The sequence below is a fragment of the Procambarus clarkii genome, chromosome 27, assembly GCF_040958095.1.
Source record: "Procambarus clarkii isolate CNS0578487 chromosome 27, FALCON_Pclarkii_2.0, whole genome shotgun sequence".
Classification (NCBI taxonomy): domain Eukaryota; kingdom Metazoa; phylum Arthropoda; class Malacostraca; order Decapoda; family Cambaridae; genus Procambarus; species Procambarus clarkii.
The window spans coordinates 2149540-2170018 of record NC_091176.1 but is presented as its reverse complement, the minus strand read 5'-3'; the positions used below and the strand labels follow the sequence as shown (position 1 = coordinate 2170018).

General features: G+C 41.9%; 2 protein-coding genes across 7 annotated transcripts in view; one reads left to right on the top strand and one right to left on the bottom strand.

The window, feature by feature from the left end:
* Window positions 1-16861, top strand: part of LOC123762713 (protein Skeletor knk) — a 145938-nt gene extending 129077 nt beyond the window's left edge. For all 4 annotated transcript variants that reach the window (XM_045749423.2, XM_045749424.2, XM_069332245.1 and 1 more), the window contains 3 exons: window positions 7328-7435; window positions 8624-8734; window positions 13162-16861. In XM_045749423.2, the coding sequence (XP_045605379.1) occupies window positions 7328-7435; window positions 8624-8734; window positions 13162-13397 (455 nt within the window). In that variant the 3' untranslated portion in view covers window positions 13398-16861. The remainder of the gene's footprint in view (window positions 1-7327; window positions 7436-8623; window positions 8735-13161) is intronic.
* Window positions 15407-20479, bottom strand: part of m-cup (ankyrin repeat protein mann-cup) — a 177909-nt gene continuing 172836 nt past the window's right edge. The window contains exon 2 of one of the 3 annotated variants that reach the window (XM_045749425.2): window positions 15407-18804. In XM_045749425.2, the coding sequence (XP_045605381.1) occupies window positions 18586-18804 (219 nt within the window). In that variant the 3' untranslated portion in view covers window positions 15407-18585. The remainder of the gene's footprint in view (window positions 18805-20479) is intronic. The other 2 variants (XM_069332246.1, XM_069332247.1) reach the window with 2 other exon arrangements.

The following is a 20479-nucleotide window of genomic DNA, read 5'->3' as shown; positions in this document are numbered from 1 at the left end:
GGGTAGAACACCTGGAGAGAAATGATATAATATCAGACAGACAGTATGGTTTTCGATCTGGAAGATCCTATGTATCGAATTTACTCAGTTTCTATGATCGAGCCACAGAGATATTACGGGAAAGAGATGGTTGGGTTGACTGCATCTATCTGGACCTAAAAAAGGCTTTCGACAGAGTTCCACATAAGAGGTTGTTCTGGAAACTGGAAAATATTGGAGGGGTGACAGGTAAGCTTCTAACATGGATGAAAAATTTTCTGACTGATAGAAAAATGAGGGCAGTAATCAGAGGCAATGTATCGGACTGGAGAAATGTCACAAGTGGAGTACCACAGCGTTCAGTTCTTGCACCAGTGATGTTTATTGTGTACATAAATGATCTACCAGTTGGTATACAGAATTATATGAACATGTTTGCTGATGATGCTAAGATAATAGGAAGGATAAGAAATTTAGATGATTGTCATGCCCTTCAAGAAGACCTGGACAAAATAAGTATATGGAGCACCACTTGGCAAATGGAATTTAATGTTAATAAATGTCATGTTATGGAATGTGGAATAGGAGAACATAGACCCCACACAACCTATATATTATGTGAGAAATCTTTAAAGAATTCTGATAAAGAAAGAGATCTAGGGGTGGTTCTAGATAGAAAACTATCACCTGGGGACCACATAAAGAATATTGTGCAAGGAGCCTATGCTATGCTTTCTAACTTCAGAATTGCTTTTAAATACGTGGATGGCGATATACTAAAGAAATTGTTCATGACTTTTGTTAGGCCAAAGCTAGAATATGCAGCTGTTGTGTGGTGCCCATATCTTTAGAAGCACATCAACAAACTGGAAAAGGTGCAAAGACATGCTACTAAGTGGCTCCCAGAACTGAAGGGCAAGAGCTACGAGGAGAGGTTAGAAGCATTAAATATGCCAAAACTAGAAGACAGAAGAAAAAGAGGTGATATGATCACTACGTACAAAATAGTAACAGGAATTGATAAAATCGACAGGGAAGATTTCCTGAGACCTGGAACTTCAAGAACAAGAGGTCATAGATTTAAACTAGCTAAACACAGATGCCGAAGAAATATAAGAAAATTCACCTTCGCAAATAGAGTGGTAGACAGTTGGAACAAGTTAAGTGAGAAGGTGGTGGAGGCCAAGACCGTCAGTAGTTTCAAAGCGTTATATGACAAAGAGTGCTGGGAAGACGGGACACCGAGCGTAGCTCTCATCCTGTAACTACACTTAGGTAATTACAAGGAGCAATGGCTTAAAGACACCCCTGTGTAATTGGAAGCAGTCTTTGTCTGCTCGCCAAAAAATTGCAAACCGAAAGCTGAAAAAGCAAACAGAACTCCCCAATCAAAAACTGGGAAACAAACATGACGTCACCACAACCACCGCTCATCCATCTGCGCAACCCCCTCCCCTGGGGGGGGGGGGTTCCAGACCTCCACGCTGGCAACTTTTCCCAGTTCAGCGGCTGAGTATCAAAAACGTGAAAACCCACCGACCGGAGGGAGGGAGGGATGCCGGGGAGCCTCCGGGTTTCACCCAGAAAATGGTGTTTCATTACATTCAATGCTGGTTTTCTGTGGAGAGCCCCTTCGGCTCCCCGGAGCTACCTAACCAAAGATAAGGAAAAAGGGACTCACCCGGGAGGCGGTCATCACTCACTCCTCAACTCAGAGTCGAGACAACTGGTCGCAACCTGCTACCCAAGACTATACACGCCCGAGAAGAACATTAACAAGGTAACGTGCAGCCAGGACCCTGATCAACCTCCAAAAGCTCCGTGCCCGAAGATAGGCCAGGACATATTACCAAAACAGCAGCCAAACGCCGAACCTATGAAAGGCGTGGGCACGGGCTGGCCGGCCAAATAATCCTGCGGACAACCTGGGAGAAGGAAAACAGGGTCAACCCAAAACGCGTCCTCTGCCACAGAGGCTATGGCACGCAAATAACGGCAAAGAGCCACAGACACAAAACATGATGCACCCCTGGCCAAACCAACCAAGCATCAGCAACCCAAGGACCCCTTCGGAAAGCAGCAAACTCATTCTTCACAAGAAAAGGAGGAGAAGGCTGCAAACGAACGAAACGACCATCAGGCCCGAAAGAGCAGAAACCCCTGCGCCGGCGGAGAGCATGAAGCTCCCCGACCCGATCCCCAGAGGCCAATGCCAACAAGAAAAGAGCCTTAGAAAAACAGTCCTGAACCGAGGGGAAGAGAGAAAAGAAAGCACCCGGTCCACCGACTCAGGCGGTGCATGAGCAGGCCTGAGGTGAAACAATGCCCGAGAAAGCTTGTGGAATGGAGCAGAAGTGACATCCACCATGGATGCAATCTGCAGCGGCTCCGCCAGCGCTGCACAATACGAGGCGACAGTATTTGGCATAAGATGACGGTCCTGAAAGAGCCAAGAGAGAAAGGACAAAACAACCCGATCAGAAATCGAAGACAACCTACGAAGAGACAAAAATGCTGAAAGGACCAGCAGGGAATTTCATACTGCCGTCTAGACGAAACTCGCCTGTGGGACACCATTAACGAAGCCACCTGATCACCATACAAGTGGTGATACACCCCTATCAAAAAGACCAGGTGCGAAGAGTGGAGGAGAAGATCGAACCAGCCACATACTGGATTGGACTGATCTGCTGAAAGAGGCGGAGCCGCAGCAAGACACTCTGGTTCGGACAGCAAGCAATAAGCGCCTAAAACCAAGGTTTGCCCAGCCACCAAGGAGCCAACAGGACTACATTTCCCTGATAAGTCTCCAACCAAGCCAGGATCCGGAGCAACACCCGGACCGGAGGGAAAAGGTACTGTACAGGTAACGCCACCTTGACTAGTCCAGCCGAAAGGCATCGACCCCAATGGCCTCGCAGTCTGGGAAGGGCGCCACATAAACTTGAAGACGCCTCAACCATGCTGATGTGAAGAGGTCCACCTCTGAGCTCCCGTACGCCCGGCAGAGCCAACTGAACAAGTCGGTGTCGACCGTATATTCTGTGGAAAAGGGAATGAACCAAAACAGGCAATCTGCCAGGACGTTTGACACCCCCTGAACATGAACTGCCAGGAGCCAAACCCTAAGAACTCAGCAGACGAGTCACCTGAAGCGACCAGCCCCAAAGAACCAAGGACCGTATCGAGCCCCCGCAGTTCCGGCAATGAACCACCAGGGAGCAGTCCGAATGGAGCCGGATTGTTGCTCCTCGAGCGACCTGAATCCTCTGAAGTGAATGCCACACCGCTGCAAATTCCCATGTCGTGCTGCGAGCTCGACGGAAGTATGGACCCCACTGACCCTGACTGACCTGGTGAGCACTTATCACAAAACCTAGCCGAGAGTTGAGGCATCCGTGAACACCGAGCGAGGGCTCGGGCAGGCGCCACGGTACAAAAACCCGAAAAACCCGCAGAGGAAGCCGGCAATGCAGCAGCTGACGCAAGGCTCCAGGGATCCGAACCCATCGATGGCGAGAGCGACAGTAGGGGCGACCCCAAAGAAACCAGAACATCCGTTCAAGTCAGATCTGAGCCGATGGGTAGACCAGCACAGCAAAGTTCAGGCTCCCGCACAGCCGCTCGAACAATTGACATGTGACCCGGGTGCCCTCCAAAAACAGCCGGAGGCGGGACCGCAGCCGCAACAGCGTTGCAGGAGGGAGAGACAAGGAAACGGTCTGAGAGTCCCACACGAGACCCAGCCAAGTCCGAACCTGAGAGGGAACCAAATGGGACTTCCTCCAGTTCACCAAGAACCAGAACCCAGCGAGCTGGGAAAGAACCATATCCCTAGTGAGCAGACAACACAGACTGGCTGGGAGTCTACACCAGCCAGTCATCAAGGTAAGCCAGAACCCGAACCCCTAACAGATGCAACCAGGTCACCACGACCCAGGTAAGGCGTGTGAACACTCGAGGTGCCAGATTCAAGCTAAATGGAAGGCAACGAAAGCGGTAAGCTTGTTGCCCCACGACAAAACCGAGCCAGTCCCTGAACCCCAGATGAATTGGGACGTGCCAATATGCGTCCCGGAGATCCATAGACACCATCCAGGCACCTGGAACCAAAAACAGCTGGACCTGAGACAGAGTGGTCATTTGAAAGGAGGAGCAAAAGACCCAGGGATTCAGACTAGACAAGTCCAGTATGAATTGCAGATCCACACAGTCCCGTTTCGGAACTGAAAACAGGCAGGAAACCCACCTGAGGGACGTTGTCATTTCGACCACACCCAAGCGAACCCACTCCCGGATGACCTGACAGAGCACAGGAGAAGAAGCCGCCCTGCCAGCCCCAATCCCCCCCGAAGGAGGAGGAGCGACCCAATGCCACCACAGGCCGGAGGAAACGACCCGAATTGCCCACGAATCATGGGATCAGGCGAGAGCAAATAGCGTGAGCCTCTCTCTATCGCCCCGTCAACGGGGCAACCAGCGAAAGGCCGACGACCCCTACAAGAGCCCAACCAACACTGAGAGTGATTACTGTGCCGACCAGACACTGACGGCTCCAGAGGAGGTGCCAGCCCCGAATCTGGCACTACTGGCTTACGATGACCGAAGGAACTCCGACACTTGGCACGACCCTTCCGGGCAGGACCTCCATGGCCCGCACAGAGAACCTACAAGTCTGACAAAGGCTGTCAACTAGACGAAGCCGCCTGCAGAAAATGCACCACCGCAGACTCTGCAAACAGCAATGGACCAAAAAGGGGATGAAAATCTAAGAACCAGGGCCCAAGGCGATTCCAAAATTGGGACGAGTACCGCCTGTCAGCACGCAAGGCGAGAAGCGAAGAGCACCACCTCCCTCAGAAACAGGGCATACAACTTCACCAAAGCAGCCGGCACTCGAGCTGCTGTAGAAAGCCCAACCAACCCTGGCCCGGAACCCAGCTCCTCCACACCCAGTACAAGCCAGTTCGAAGACAGCTCCAGCAGGGAAAAGAAGTGCAAGACCGAAGCAAGTGCCCACGGACGCACAAATCCTTAGCCACCAGGGATGCCGAAAGGAAGGGTACCTGCATGTGAAGCCGCACCTGGCCGACATAAGGAAGGACGGGAGCGAATAAGCACTCCTTGAGGTGCTCCAACTCACCCCCTTCCCTTCCCCCTAGGAAAACCTGAACGACCGTAGGCAACTCTCGCCATTCAAGTGCGCAGTCTGACATGACAAATGCCAAGCCCCACACAAAGAAAAAGCAGTGTGCCAGCCAGAAAGACTTTGGCACCTTGTAATGCACCCAATAAGGAAAAGAGGAGCCAATCTCAAAAAGAAAAAAGCTTCAGTATCGAGGCATAATCCGGGTCTCGCAGGAGGTAAGCCACAAGGGGCCTCCCACACCTTCCTCGGTGGGACATAGGAAGCCAAAAACCTCCAGAAGGAGGGAACCGAAGAACCCAAGGGAACTCGGAACTGAACCTGGAGAGGAGTCGAACTCGTAACAAAATCGTACAGGGAGGAGGATAGGAAAAACCCCTCCCCCCTGTAACAACAAGCCCCGCGCCGAGGGTACCAAACACCCAAGCAGGGACCAATGGGGCCCAGGTCCCCCCAAGTCAACTCCTTCCCAGCCCCGGAATCCTCCACGTCAGGACCCAGGGCCGAGCTGTCCTCCAAACCCTCTGCCTTTGGAGAAAAAGCAAAGTCCACCGGAAAAACAGGGATGAAGGAAGCCTGCTGGCGCGGCCCAAAAGTTCCGACAGGAGAACGAGGCTCGAATGCATCAGCCGCCAATCTAGAAGGGGCCATCCCCGACGCTGCCCGAGTCTCACTACCAGTATAATTCAGTGGGACATCTGCGTGGCATCCGGAAAGATAACCAACCTCACACGTTGCTGCAACTTAAACCACACATGCAATGCTAAAGCTGCCTGCACCCAAATATCAGTCTCAGTGAACTGGGTGAGTTGGAGTACAAGCAAAGAATACCACTCGCAGGACTCCGGGTCATAGGTGTCACTGACCCCAACAGGCAGCAAGGCGGAGGCAGACGGTGAGTGTCACCCTGAGACAGGGGGACAGAGTAACCTCCAAACTGCACAAGGCGAGGTGGAACTAAGAGGTCTCCTACATTGGACCACTGAGCCCCAATGGGAGTTTCCAGGGTCCTTAGGCTGACTGCTAAGGGAAGCCCAGGCGAAGTACTGCTAACCAGTTATCCCAGAGCTACCAAACAATCTAAAAGCTGAACCCCTGTGACGTGTGCAAGCACGGGTACCTAGTGAAGGGCCACCATAAACCTCCTAGTGGTCATACCGCCACACCTGGCAGACTCCCGCTAGGCAAAATAAAACAAAAACAAAAGAAAAACCCTGCAAAAGCACAACGTCTCAGGTGAACAGAACCGGTTGCTATGCATATATCAGACAGCTGCACAGTACCTCGCGCCCCAGCCAGTGACAAAACTACCTCCTGCCCAAGGAAAAACAGGAGTAAGAACCACCCCAGCTGAACCCTCAAGAGCGGGCAATCACTGAGCAGCAACAGAACCACACGGAGGTAGCTGCTCCAGAACGGCTCATGGAAGATAATCCTGAAGCCACAAAGGCAGTACTTACAGGGCACCTTGGGAAGGAAGCCCTAGGTGCATACAGCCCCAGTACTCTTGTGTTACTCCTGGCTCACACACCACCAGTACAGAGCAACAACACCGCACTGCAGCACTGCGCAAAGAGCGGAGCCAGAGCGATCGACCGTTCACCATCACAACAGCCTTTGAACTGGGGAGAGTTGCCAGTGTGGAGGTCTGATGGAACAACCCCCCATCCCCCAAAAGGGGAGGGGGATATTGCACAGATATATGCACAGTGGTTGTGGTGACGTCATGTTTGTTTCCCGGTTTTTTATTAGGGGATGTGTGCTTTTTCGGATTTCGGTTTGCAATTTTTTGGCCAGCAGTAGTTTGTTTTGAAATTCCTACCTTTCTGGGGCCTGACCTGGTAAATGGCAGACAAAGACTGCTTCCAATTACATAGTCTTTAGGCCATTGCTCCTCGTGCCTCTCTTGAGGGGGGCCAGGTTATGGCTCTGGTCCCCAGTAGGCTTAGAACTCCTTCGATTGACTGTTGCCACGGTCTAATATATACACATCAGTCTGGTATAGCTCCGGGGAGCCGAAGGGGCTCTCCACAGAAAGTAGACTTTTCTGCCATTAGGAGAAGATTTTATTACTGCTGCTGTTGCTTACTGAAGTAGTAATTAATCAATGTTGCATTAGTGCAGGTCATATTAATATAGTAAAGTTCTTTTTACATCTTGTCATTAAATAAATATTTTATATAAATAATTGTTTTTATACAGATGAGCCTCATGGTGCATATTCTCAACTGTCAGAGGAGCAGCAGAAGGAAGTTCGTGTTTTGGCTGGCATTGGCTACTCAGTCAGAGGAGATTCAAGACCCTTAGCAGGTTAGTAAGTTGAAGAAGTAACACACAAACTTTGTTTTCCAGTAGTCATATTCTAATTTTGTTTCTCCCGGTCGCCGGTCGGGAGCCGGTCAGCCGAGCGGACAGCACGCTGGACTTGTGATCCTGTGGTCCTGGGTTCGATCCCAGGCGCCGGCGAGAAACAATGGGCAGAGTTTCTTTCACCCTATGCCCCTGTTACCTAGCAGTAAAATATGTACCTGGGTGTTAGTCAGCTGTCACGGGCTGCTTCCTGGGGGTGGAGGCCTGGTTGAGGACCGGGCCGCGGGGACACTAAAGCCCCGAAATCATCTCAAGATAACTCAAGATAACCCCCATATGTGAAATAATGCGAGTGATTCCCTCTTTGGTGCATATCCTAAGTTTACACATAGTCATGAGTAAAGTCAGCTTTACTCTATTGTGCAAGAATGCTGAAGAGTAATTGTGATAAACCACTTGACTAAGAGTGGTTTATCACAATTTTCTTGCACTCACAATAACTGAATATTAAGATGAGATCTACACCTCCATTCACTTGCATCCATATCCAAAAAATTACTTTTGTTGTTAATAATCCTAAGCCACTTTCTAAGCAGTAACTGATGCAAAACTTACTTTCAATATTTTGTGCTACATATAAATTGCAGGTTCACATTTTTCCTTGTGCAAATTAATACAGTACAATATTACATCATGACCTCATTGAACAGTCTCTCTTGGGAAACCCTCTGAAATTTATTAGCATCCATTTCATGACCTAATAATTGCACCAATCTGCTTTTATTACCTCTGAACTGGCCAAACTGCTTAATCCTCATATGATTTAATGTTTAGTGACATTTTGCTCCACAATGGTTCACACCCCAACACACACTTGCTTCTCTTCCCTCAACTCCTCCTCTGCCCCAACATTGGAAATATTATCCAGTATAAGAATAATTGCTAAACATGTTTCTAGCAAACACATCTGTTTTATTACACAATTACCAGTATCTTGATTTTTTAGAGCACATTAGGAGTTGCTGATAGCATTAAAAACTAAAATATGTAGCAATACTAATAAAGTACAATCCTGTTTAATACTCTGAATCTTCATTCAATACACTTCTGAAATAGGATTTTACTTACTTTAAATGTCACGCAAGTCTAATGCTGATTTTATTAATATCGGAGTCATCTCTATTTCAGCTGGACGTTTGTGTTTGTGGAAACACACTGATGATGGAGACCGCCGCAAAGATGTAGAGTTCAGCACATTTGAACGTTTCCGCAATTCATTAATGCTACAGTGTGGTGATGGTAATGTAAATTTGTTTTGATCACATGTACCTCCTTGTTTCGTCATTTACTTCTGTTTATTTGTTAATTTAGACTACTTTTAGATACAGTAGAAAGATACTCTTTCCCTTTCCTCCTGCAAGAAAAGAGTAGTTACAGTTTGCCCATACAATATATTTGTCACTTTTAAAGTCACAAGTTTAGACAAATCAGTTTGGTTCATATACCATTTTAAAGTCCTTGATCGAGGTTATAAATGACCCAAAACTAGACTGATGTATGACATACTCTCCGCATGATGCTTTGAAAACATTTGTATAAAGTGACTTAATTTGCCCACTATAAAGGGTTGAATATAATGAAATACCCTTTTCTGGTGAGACCCTTCCAGAACTAAGCACTGCTCTAGCCATGCCTTAGAGATGCATCTGAATTTACCTGAGGGGCCACTAATACTAGTGGTCTCAATGAGGACAGGAAGCCAGGAGCTTGTCAAAGGTCCTCCCCATTTGCCCTGATGATCTTTTCCAGCTGTATTTTAAAACCCAGTAGAGTTTTGGCGTTCACGGCTTTAGCGGGTAGGCAGTTCCATGGGTTTAGAATCCTATGGGTGAAAATGCATCTCCTGTTTTCAGTCCTACATTGTAGCTTGTTCAGCTTGAACCCGTTGTTCCTCTTTCATGTTACATCTGACCTTTTGAAGAAATTGTCCAGATCGACATCCTCCAACTTGTTTAGTATTTTAATTAAAGGTTCGATGAGATACGCCCTGTCATACCTGGTTTGTAGTGTTGTTAGCCCAGTGGCCCTCAACCGTTTCTGATTCGTGAGATAACTAAGTTCTGGTATGATTTTTGTTGCCTGGTGTTGCACCTTCTCAGAGCAGCTATGTCTTTCTGAAGATGAGGTCTCCATGCAATAATCCAGGTGGGGGCGCACCAGAGACTTATACAATTGAATGATGGCTTTCTTTTCCTTGAAGGTAAAGGTGTGATTGATATTCCCAAGGTTTTGTTCGCTTTTTTTACTGCCACTCCAACTTGTGCAACTTTTAGTGAATGATGGATTCTGACTCCAAGGTCCTTTTCCTCATCCATCTGTTGTAAGGTAATGTTGTTAATTTGGTAGTTGTGACGTGGATTGTTATGCCCCTCATGCAATGTCTTGCATTATAATGACATTAAAAAGCATTTGTCAGTCATCTGACCATTTGTGGAGTTCATGTAGATCTCTTTGAAAGATCTCAGTATCACTTTCATGTCCCACTTTACCATAGATCTAAGTGTCATCTGCAAATTTGATTATGTGGTTTGTAATATTCTCATCTATGTCATTGATGTGAATGACAAAAAGGGATTGGCCCCAAAATGGACCCCTGTGGCACCCCACTTAGCACATTTCCCCAGTCAGATGCATTCCCATTTAACATGACCCTTTGTCTATGTTTTAACCATCTTGAGGTTATCTTGAGATGATTTCGGGTTTTTTTTTTTTAGTGTCCCCGCGGCCTGGTCCTCGACCAGGCCTCCACCCCCAGGAAGCAGCCCGTGACAGCTGACTAACTCCCAGGTACCTATTTACTGCTAGGTAACAGGGGCATTCAGGGTGAAAGAAACTTTGCCCATTTGTTTCTGCCTCGTGCGGGAATCGAACCCGCGCCACAGAATTACGAGTCCTGCGCGCTATCCACCAGGCTACGAGGCCCCCCTACGAAACCATTGTTTCATCCATTCCAGTATTTTTCCATTTATTCCAATGTGACTGTAATTTCCTTGCCAGTCTCTCATTTGGTACCTTGTCAAAAGCTGTAGCAAAGTCCATGTAAGCTACATCTACCGGAATTCCTTTGTCTGAATAGTCGGTTACTATTTCCAGAAATGTGAGCAGGTTAGTAAGACAGGATTTTTAACAAACCCATGTTGCATTGATTTTACAAGATTGTTCTCTGAGATGTTGTATGATTCCGTCCCTTAGAATTCTCTCCGTGAGCTTGCAGATGTGTGATGTCAAGCTGATCAGACGGTAGTTTTGTGCTGGGCTCTTTCTGCTTCTTTTGAAAATAGGGGTAACATTTGTATCCTGTATTTCCAATTCCAGGGAAACTATCCTTTGGTCCGGGGATTTTCTGAAAAGAAGTTTCAGTGGTATGCATAGTGTATTTGCCAGTTCCTTTACAACTTTAGGTTTAAACCCATCCACATCTGGGGCTTTTGAGTCTTTTAGTTTGTCAATGCTCTTCCTAATTGTGTTGCTTATAACGGGTATCTCCCTTAATTCATTCTCTTCACCTCCTTCCAACATTTGTGTGGGTAATGGGATGTCATTCAATCTTTCTAGTGTGAAAACTGATGTAAAATATTCAGTGTTTGCTGTTCTTTTATCATCCACTATAACTTGGTTAGTCTCATCTTTTAGGGGTCCTACAGAGTCATTTGTTTTGGTTTTACTTCGTATATATGCATAGAATGATTTTTGGATCTTCCTTTGTTTAGGGCAAGTTTTCTTTCATAGTTTCTTTTCATTAGTCTGATTTTCTGGGTAGCTGAAATTAATGCCCTTTTCTGGGTGCCCGGAGCCAGGGCACCCAGAAAAAGGCACGTAATTCTTCCTTTGTTGTTGTAGTCGGCTCTCGCAGTGCCCTCATGGCTCTGGAGTCCTTTAATCCTGTCCAGCCTGTGGTCGTCGAAATTCAATATTGACTGTTTCTTACCTCCAGCAGATTTAAGACAGTTGAGTTTTGCTAGGTTCCCAGACATATTGGTGTTTCCTTAAATGAGCGTGCGGACGCTGCTGCTAAGAAAGCTCTCCGCACCTATCCCATCTCTTGTAAAGGTATTCCTTATTCCTACTTCTACCCAGTTATTCATTCCTCAATCCTTGCCCGTTGACAGGGCCGTTGGTCTTCTGTTATTGGTAACAAGCTGCATGCCCTTAAGGGTAGTGTGTCCCCATGGTCTTCTTCCTACCACAGTAACCGGCGGTGGAATACGGCTCTGAAGAGGTTGTGTATTGGCCATACCCGCTTAACTCACTGGCACTTAATGGAGTGCCGCCTTTCTCCTTATTATCCGAATTGCATTGTCCCTCTTACGGTCATGTATATCCTTGTTCAGTGTCCTGACTTCCAGGATGTGCATGCGTCTTGTTTCCCGACTGTCCCTCTCGGTAACATGTCCCTCGATAGTATGCTTGGTGAATCGGATGCCTTTGATGTTGTTTGCCTTATGCGCTTTTGTTCTCGTATTGGCATCCTTAGTGATATTTAGAGCCTTTTGAATATCCCACACCTTTGACGGTGCTACATAGCCGCCTAGGCTTGGTGCCTTTTTTTGATAATTACCAACTTACTTTTAAGGATATCAGGAACAGTAATATTCTTGAGAGATTTGTTGAATAACAGAGCTATGGGTAGTGCAAGAGCAAGGGCAGCACTCTTGTATATCATAGAAGGTATTTCATTACTTTTCCCAACTTTGGATTTAAGTGATTGAATTATGGATATAATGTGTTGGGCTGACTGGTAAAAGGAGTAGTGTTAGGATAGCTGCCTGTGAGATATGTTCTGTCAATATTTATTATTTGTTGCGAGGATATTGAACAGCCATGGACTACTAATGTTCATGTAGTATTCTTTGATTGTGTCTGTGTAGCCTATCCTTCTGTTTAGATAGTACTTTTTGCAACTATGTCGATCATCGTACATACATAGATGTAATTGACAAGTAGATAGTAGAATTTGGTATTAATCACGTCCAAAAAAAAAGGGTAAAAAAAAAATAAATAATTATCAAAAAGGCAACAAGCCAAAATAATAGTTAAAATCCAAACAAATATTCCCAGGCCCAGTATAGCATATATGTACTACTGTATATTAGGCCCCATAGCATGTATTAGGCCTAGGAAGGTTAGGTTAAATTTTCTTTGCAACATCAGTACAAAAACTTTTCCAGTTTATCCAAATTCAATAGTACCAATTTGTAATTGCCTTTTACATCAATGTATGTGTATGATGGTCCGCATAGTTACTATAAGTACTACCTAAACATAAGGATGGGCTGGCCTATGGCACCTTTGGCACCTTTTACTCTGTGCTGGTTCTGTTTGTATCTTCTACCATATCGTTCATTTCATTATGTTATTTACTATACAAATTCGAGACCTGGCCTTCCAGTATCTTCCGTGTATGTATTGTGTGATATCTCATATATTTGTGGCACTCGCCTGACAAATATCAGGTTAGTGAAATCAGGAGTCGAAATAATGTGTTTTTAGGAAGTTTAATCATTAGGGGCATATTAATTACTGTATTAAGTGTGCAGTTTCTTCCACACTCTTTTTATAATTTTTCATCTTCAATCCTCACTACTACATAATAATAAGAATGTATACCATATTATGAATGTAGATGAGGAGAACAGCTTCTTAATGTGTTATTTGGTAATCTTCAGGAGAAGCTGCTGTTTTAGAATTCACTCCAAACAAATCGTGGCCTGATGTTGTGTACTATAACAGCTGGACGGCTCCAAACATGGGCTGGCGTCTCCATATTCTTGAGGAAATACACACAGAAGACATTTTGGCAGCAGCAGCGAGTGGCAGTCAGGGATTAAGCATAATTTTCTGGCATCATATTATCCTCCTTTTAAGTTTAGGTGTGTGGACAGTGTTGATGGCTCTAATATAACCAAGTTACAAAACTGTTTTTTATCATAGTGCTACTGTAAAGCACTATGAATATAAATTGAATTATGCATGATACAGAATATCATATATACTACTTAATTTATTAAGATTATAAATTTTAGCTAATTTTAAAATGTAAATATACTTGTATGCAATTCATACGTGAAAGAATGGAGATTTTAAAACAAGGTAGTTTTTCCCAAGTCAGTCCTGAACAGTTATGGTTTTTAATTACAATATAGTACATTACTGTATTTTTTGTTTAAATTACCTATGTTTGTCAAATGTAAAAACATTATGTATAAACATATAGGTTTCTGCCTGTGTGTGTCTGTGTACAGTACAGTATATATATATAATTATATGGAATCATATATCGCATTGTATAAATAGAGATATTTTTGTCAACACCTGTTTCTAGTCTATATTTTGATGATACAGTACCACCTTGCAATGTCCTCTCATGTATGGGTAATGAATGAAGTTTTTTATTACATTTTTTAACTAGAATCATGCTTATGATTTTACTTATGGATTACAATTGTGATTGATTAATAATAATCCTGAATATAGATGAGAACAGATATTCAAAACTACTGTATACTACTATATATGCAGTATTTATCATTTATAATTATTTATTATATATAATTATGATCATTAGACAATGTTTATAGGTGATGTTCTTTTAGATAATGATCAAGGTTATATGTATATACGGTTATTATAATACTGTATAGATAATTTACGTAGGAAAACATTATAGAAATTATAGTCTTAAAAACTAAAACAATAGTTATGGTTAGAGGTAACCATTATCATTATTTGTGATCAGTATCGTTCATTAAATAATAATTACAGTATTAACTTTTCATAATGAGGTATTAATGGTGATTATAGTTATAAGTTACTGCATATATACAGTGCATGTATATTGATTATAAATTATCAATATAGTTAAGCATATACAGTTATGATCATAGATAATGGTCATATTGAAGATCTGTTAGATAATTATATACAGTACAATATAATGAAGAGGTAGACTAAATTGTAGTTCACTGTAGTGTATTTGTATCAAGTAAATGGGCAATAATTATGATTATTAAGCAATGACTGTATAGATAGTTCCAGTTGAATGTCTCCAGTCCAAGATGCTTGGGAACCAGGGTATTTTGGTCTTTATTATACCCTCTTCCTCTGCAGTGGAATATCTCACCTTGACTAATAAATGATTCATTTACACCTGTCAAATTACAAGTGGGAAAAACAGGCAGATTGGAGGGACAGAACACCAAAAAAGTACCATACAGTAAGAAGTCATTTGAATAATGAAGGCAATTTGAAATAAAAGTAACCATGACGTATTGAAATCCTTGGATATACTCGGTGGAATAACTATGCGTACAATGTGTGTCTTTGTAGCACACAATGTTGTCAGGCCCTCTCCATAGGCCAATAATTTGAGATCCATTTACATTATTACATTTTTTACATCAAATGTGTAATATTGTAAGGCTGCTGCCTTTCTTTCCTTTCACCTCTGGATTTACAACACTTATCATTGTCTTCATTTTGTAGGTGTCAATGCAGGAAATACATTCACTATTAAATTTATCAGTAGCACTTTAAATTAACCAATTTATCTTTAAAAAAGAACCAATTCATTCTCTGCCCAATCATCTTCCAGTAGTTAGCAATATTCTTAATTACTTGTCCCAATAACTTGGCATCATTGCCAAAACGTCAGTTTTGATACCATTAATCATTAGGGCACTCGACTTGAAACTTCTTCCAATTAAAAGAACTTCACTTTTTGCTGCTTTGAATATGAGAACCAACCACAAAATGCCATTGTTTTGTTTATTTTTTTTCATATTAGTCTTATTTGGTACAGTATATACACATGTACATATGTAGTTTTATATAATTGGCATAAAATTCATTTTGCACATTCCTACTTCAGTTACAACTTGACACTGAATATGTTCAATATGAAAAAACTTTACAAACATTTTCATGGACAACTTTATTTCAGGATTATACAATACTTAATACATGAAAAGATACAATAATAATGGTGGATCGGTTCTTGACTAGGTCTAGTCTGCTCAATTTGTAAAATGCAAAACAGTCCTCCTAGATTTGCAAAACATTTGTACATAATGAAAATGTGAAAATTTTAGTGATTATACTTTACACACAGAAATGGTGCTGCATAATATATATAGACTTTGGATATTTTTTGTTTTTTTTCTTTACTGGTCATGTCTTCAGTAATTGTCAAAAATGTTATATACAATTAAATATAGATTTGTCAAAATTTTGTATTTTCTTAATGTCTTACAGTCTAACACAGAGGACTTTGTGAATCTGCACGCCACCACTTACAACTCACAAGGTGGGAAGTAGGGCTTGACTTTTAAACAGAAATACAAAAAAATATTAATTATTATACTTAAAATATCTTCCACTCAACCAAGCACACACATTATGATCTTACATTATATAAATATCAATAGCTTGATTTAAAAAAGCATATGAAAAATAAGAACATTACTGATGCCCTCTAGAATGAGAGATTGTAATTATTAACCAAAAGATTTATAAAATCCTTAGAATGTTACTGAAGCTCTTCAAATTAATTATTATAATTAACATCAATATGACACATTTTGGGTTGTCATCCTGCCCCTTTATATTCTCTAGGTGACTAAAACTATAAGATTCAGCAAGCTAAATACACCTTAGGATATAGATACTGCTTCAGAGAAGTAGCCAGCATTATTTTGTAAAGTTTTTGACGGTATTTAAAATGGGAACACAATTTTTATATGTGGACTTAACAGTAGGCTGGTTAATTCTCTGGAGCCAGAAGCACAATAATGGTAGTGTTTTATCCCCGAGGAGGATGACTTTTATCACAGTTAACATTGACCCCTCAGTGTTGCATGGTGCCATCTGTGATGGAGAGGTACTCTATTACCAAACTGCTTCAGAATTTTTTTTAATTTTTACATTTAATTACTTCTATACAGTTTTTGGTGAATCTCACAACTATTAGGTGTAAATATGACAAAAATACATGTACTCTGCTGTACTTTTGAAGTACTGTACCAGTACAAAAAAAAATTTACTAAGTATTGTCGTGATATAGCATAAGTTGTAAATTTTCCCTAAACAAAGAATAAGTCTCACTAGCAGTAACATGAGAAGCACCACAGATTCTTAAGAACTATCAGTGTGTTTGCCATTTTATACAAATTTATCACAATCAGGAATATTTTGTACAAGCTCTAAATACAAAATCCTTTTTCTAGTTATACAATGAAAAATGTTTTAAGTCACTGAACAAAATTCTGCTTTTAAAGCAAAAGATCTATTGTCAGCAAATGAGGAAACTTTTAAATTTTTGTTGTTAGACAATATTACTCAAATAAAGTTTTGGCAATCATACCAATACAATTTCCTATTTAATTGTCTTATTCTATTAGTGCTGATGCTATAACACATCTTTAAGAGTTATACTTCCAACAACCAAGAAAACTTGTCTGTGGGATATATGGTTTGTGCAGTGCATATGTTAACCGAAAATTATTAACCATCAAGAGAAAACTATGAAAGATCTGGTCTAAGTGATTATTTCAGAGAAACACAGAAACTAAATACCTCCTATAAAAGAACAAGGTGGTTCATACAATGGATATCATCTCCAAGAAACACTACTGAAGAGAAAAAGTTTATATTAGAACAATCATATGGAAATATATGGACAAATCACATGGATATGTTATAAACTATTACTAATTTACCTCTTCAAGCACAATTTACCTCTTCAAATAAAGTATTATTAAACAAGTGAGCAACTATAATTTGTTATACAATAATATGAAAAAATGAACACAATTACACTTATTTAATACATTTGTGCTTCCAGCAACCAAATATCAATTGAAAGCCTTCATATGCTTCTAGATTGTAGGAACTTACAGCACTGTATATCGATAATTTAATTCTATCATCACATGTTTTGTGGACAGTATACTAACACTGCCAATTATATAGTGGCCTCGTAGCCTGGTGGATAGCGCGCAGGACTCGTAATTCTGTGGCGCGGGTTCGATTCCCGCACGAGGCAGAAACAAATGGGCAAAGTTTCTTTCACCCTGAATGCCCCTGTTACCTAGCAGTAAATAGGTACCTGGGAGTTAGTCAGCTGTCACGGGCTGCTTCCTGGGGGTGGAGGCCTGGTCGAGGACCGGGCCGCGGGGACACTAAAGCCCCGAAATCATCTCAAGATAACCTCAAGATATCCTTAACCACAAATATTGAGTCATCAAATTTTGTCAGATTTTAAATTATGAAATAAATTTTCAAGTGTTATTACTCATCAACTCTAAGTTTACTAAAGTTTAAGGTAAACTGCAAAGTCATAATGTGTGTTGGTCAAGGAGACAAGGGGGGGAGGGGGGAAGGTAAATACTTTACTTCTTTTAGACAAATAGATTGCTTTACTTGGTAAACTGCTGGTCTTCAAAAATACTATATATTAAGAAATAACTTTCTTAAATATAAAATAATTGTTAATATGCATTGCAGTATTTCCATTAAGTATAAGAGCCATAGAAAATAAACCCCAACAGCATCATTGCATACAAAAGGTACTGTATTTATTACACATATATACAATGCTGTATGTACAAATAGAACTGAAGCCTGGAAATATGATTCCTCTCATCCACATTGCTCATCCAACCAGCAATTCTTGCAACTAACTTCAGTCTGACCCTCACAAATGGGTATGTGATCAAATCCTCCAACATTTTTTTAAATAACACTTTCTGATGATTTACATAACATTTATGTACCATACTGTAGAAAAAATATCACTTATTGTATTGTCAATAAATGCCACTGCTTTGGAAAATAAAAAAATATAACTTTTCTGAGCACAAGTTGTAATTAAAACTTTTTCTGTTTACAACAATAAACATCTTGTAATAATATTACTTGGGCTTCCCAAATGCACGATATCCATGCAGATTAATAGTGAATCACATCCGAGGCACTACCCACCTCCACCACCACAAAAAAAAATCAAGAGGGGATTTAAGTGCATATGGATCACAAACATTATGGTACTCGAGTTTGGGTATCTAAAAAAATTATTAAGTGGATTTCAAAGATTTCTAGTGCATCTTGATGAAGGATTCAAGGTGAGTTGGAACTTCTCCTGCATAAGGGATCCTATGTTCTTGAATAATTCTAGCTGCCAAGCACTTAAGAGAGGTGTAGTTTAGAATGCTGATCTGACACTTAGGGTTACGCCTCAGGTTCTTGCTAGGTCTCTCACCCATTGCTGTCACTTGGTCTACATGTCCTCCAGCCTTCAGCAACACCTCCACAATCTGCAAAAGTATAGATAATTAGTTATTGTGGTTTTACTAACAAACTATCTGAATACACCAAAGGATCACCATTTCTAGTGGCCTCGACAGTGACAAAGTTCCCCCCTCGTTGTTCAAGATTTGTTCCATATGAATGACATTTAAACCCAATATTCCTTCCAGACATAAAATTGCACAATACACAATGTAAATGACCTGCTTGACCAATTGACCAATAGTAACAAGCACCTGGCTAGAGTCAAAATTTCACCATTCCATTATACACTACGTTAATTACTCGTCCCGTTACTCGTCCCACCCATGTTCATGGGTGGGATGGGGAGAGGAAAGGGATGATATCTTAAGCCCCTGCCCTCAAGCCAAGTACTGGTACCCTTCTCCCAGTCATAAAATACAAATATTGTCAACTGACAAACAATACTTTCAATATTACCCTTTGTGGTTGCAGAGAGCTAATAACCCTTAAACTGCGCAACACTTAATATGATGTGTGGAGTAACTGACGCAAAAGTACACACCCCTTCATATGACGTTTTGGAGTACCGCGCAAGATTTAAACGGCTCGCGGGTACACAGGGTTCACATCAGCTTCTTCAGGGCTCTTGTAAACAGACTCCATATTTTAAACAAATTGTGGGCAACATTCCCGGGTGTGAAAGCCTCTTTACTAAGTGAGCCACCAAGGATGGTGCACGCAGCATAAGCTCATAGCACTGCTGTTCAGCTTGTGACCACAGCATAAGTTAAAAATGTTAAAAATATATGTAACTGGTATTATTTAGCAATGATAGTACTTCAGAAGAGTCAGAAGACTAGAAGAAAAAGGGGGTCAGAAGACCCCCTGACTGTGATAAAAATTACCAGGATTCCGATAATAACAGGATTGTTGTGATAATTTGTGCGCTGTGCATAGTATTGTGGGAGGAGTAATGTTGAAGGAGGGAGGGCTGTAGCGCCGTGTGCCGAATCTGTGTGGTCACCTGGTACTGTCTGCACTCAACATACTAGCTTAGTGGTTCGCTATGGTGAACACAAATGTAGATACTTATATATAATGTGTATATATATATAGTGTAATAACAGCAAAAGGAGTGTTGGGAGAAGCCATTTTGGTGAAGGAGGTGGCATCATCTGTATGACTTGTCACGCTGTGTAAGGGTGTCCACTATGTTCTTTGGGCACTATTCCAGCTTAGTTGAACCGTTATGGTGAACAAAACAAGTAGATACTTGTATATAACGTCTGTATATAGTGAAAAAAAAACAGTATGGTGGGAGGAGGATATTGGCGAGTGAGGTGTTCATGTTTGTGGCTAGCTGGCTGGTGTGGCAGCCCCTCATCATTACTTTTTGACTCACCATATCAACTTAGTGGTTTGTTATGGTGAACAAAACATGCAGATACTTATATATAACCTGTGTATATAGTGTAATAACAGCAAAACTATTCGTTTCTTGTTTTATGAACATAACAATTGAATCACCAATATGCACACCATAATTTTGAGTATACAGTATAGCGATGATTCACACATTATATAAATATATCACACTACACCCTACTGAATAACATTACTGCAAGAAAACTAAGAAAAAAATCAGAGACATTGAAATAATTAGGTAAAACAGTATTATCTTTGTGGCAACTCCCCCCTGATAGCTGGGACGGAGCAGAC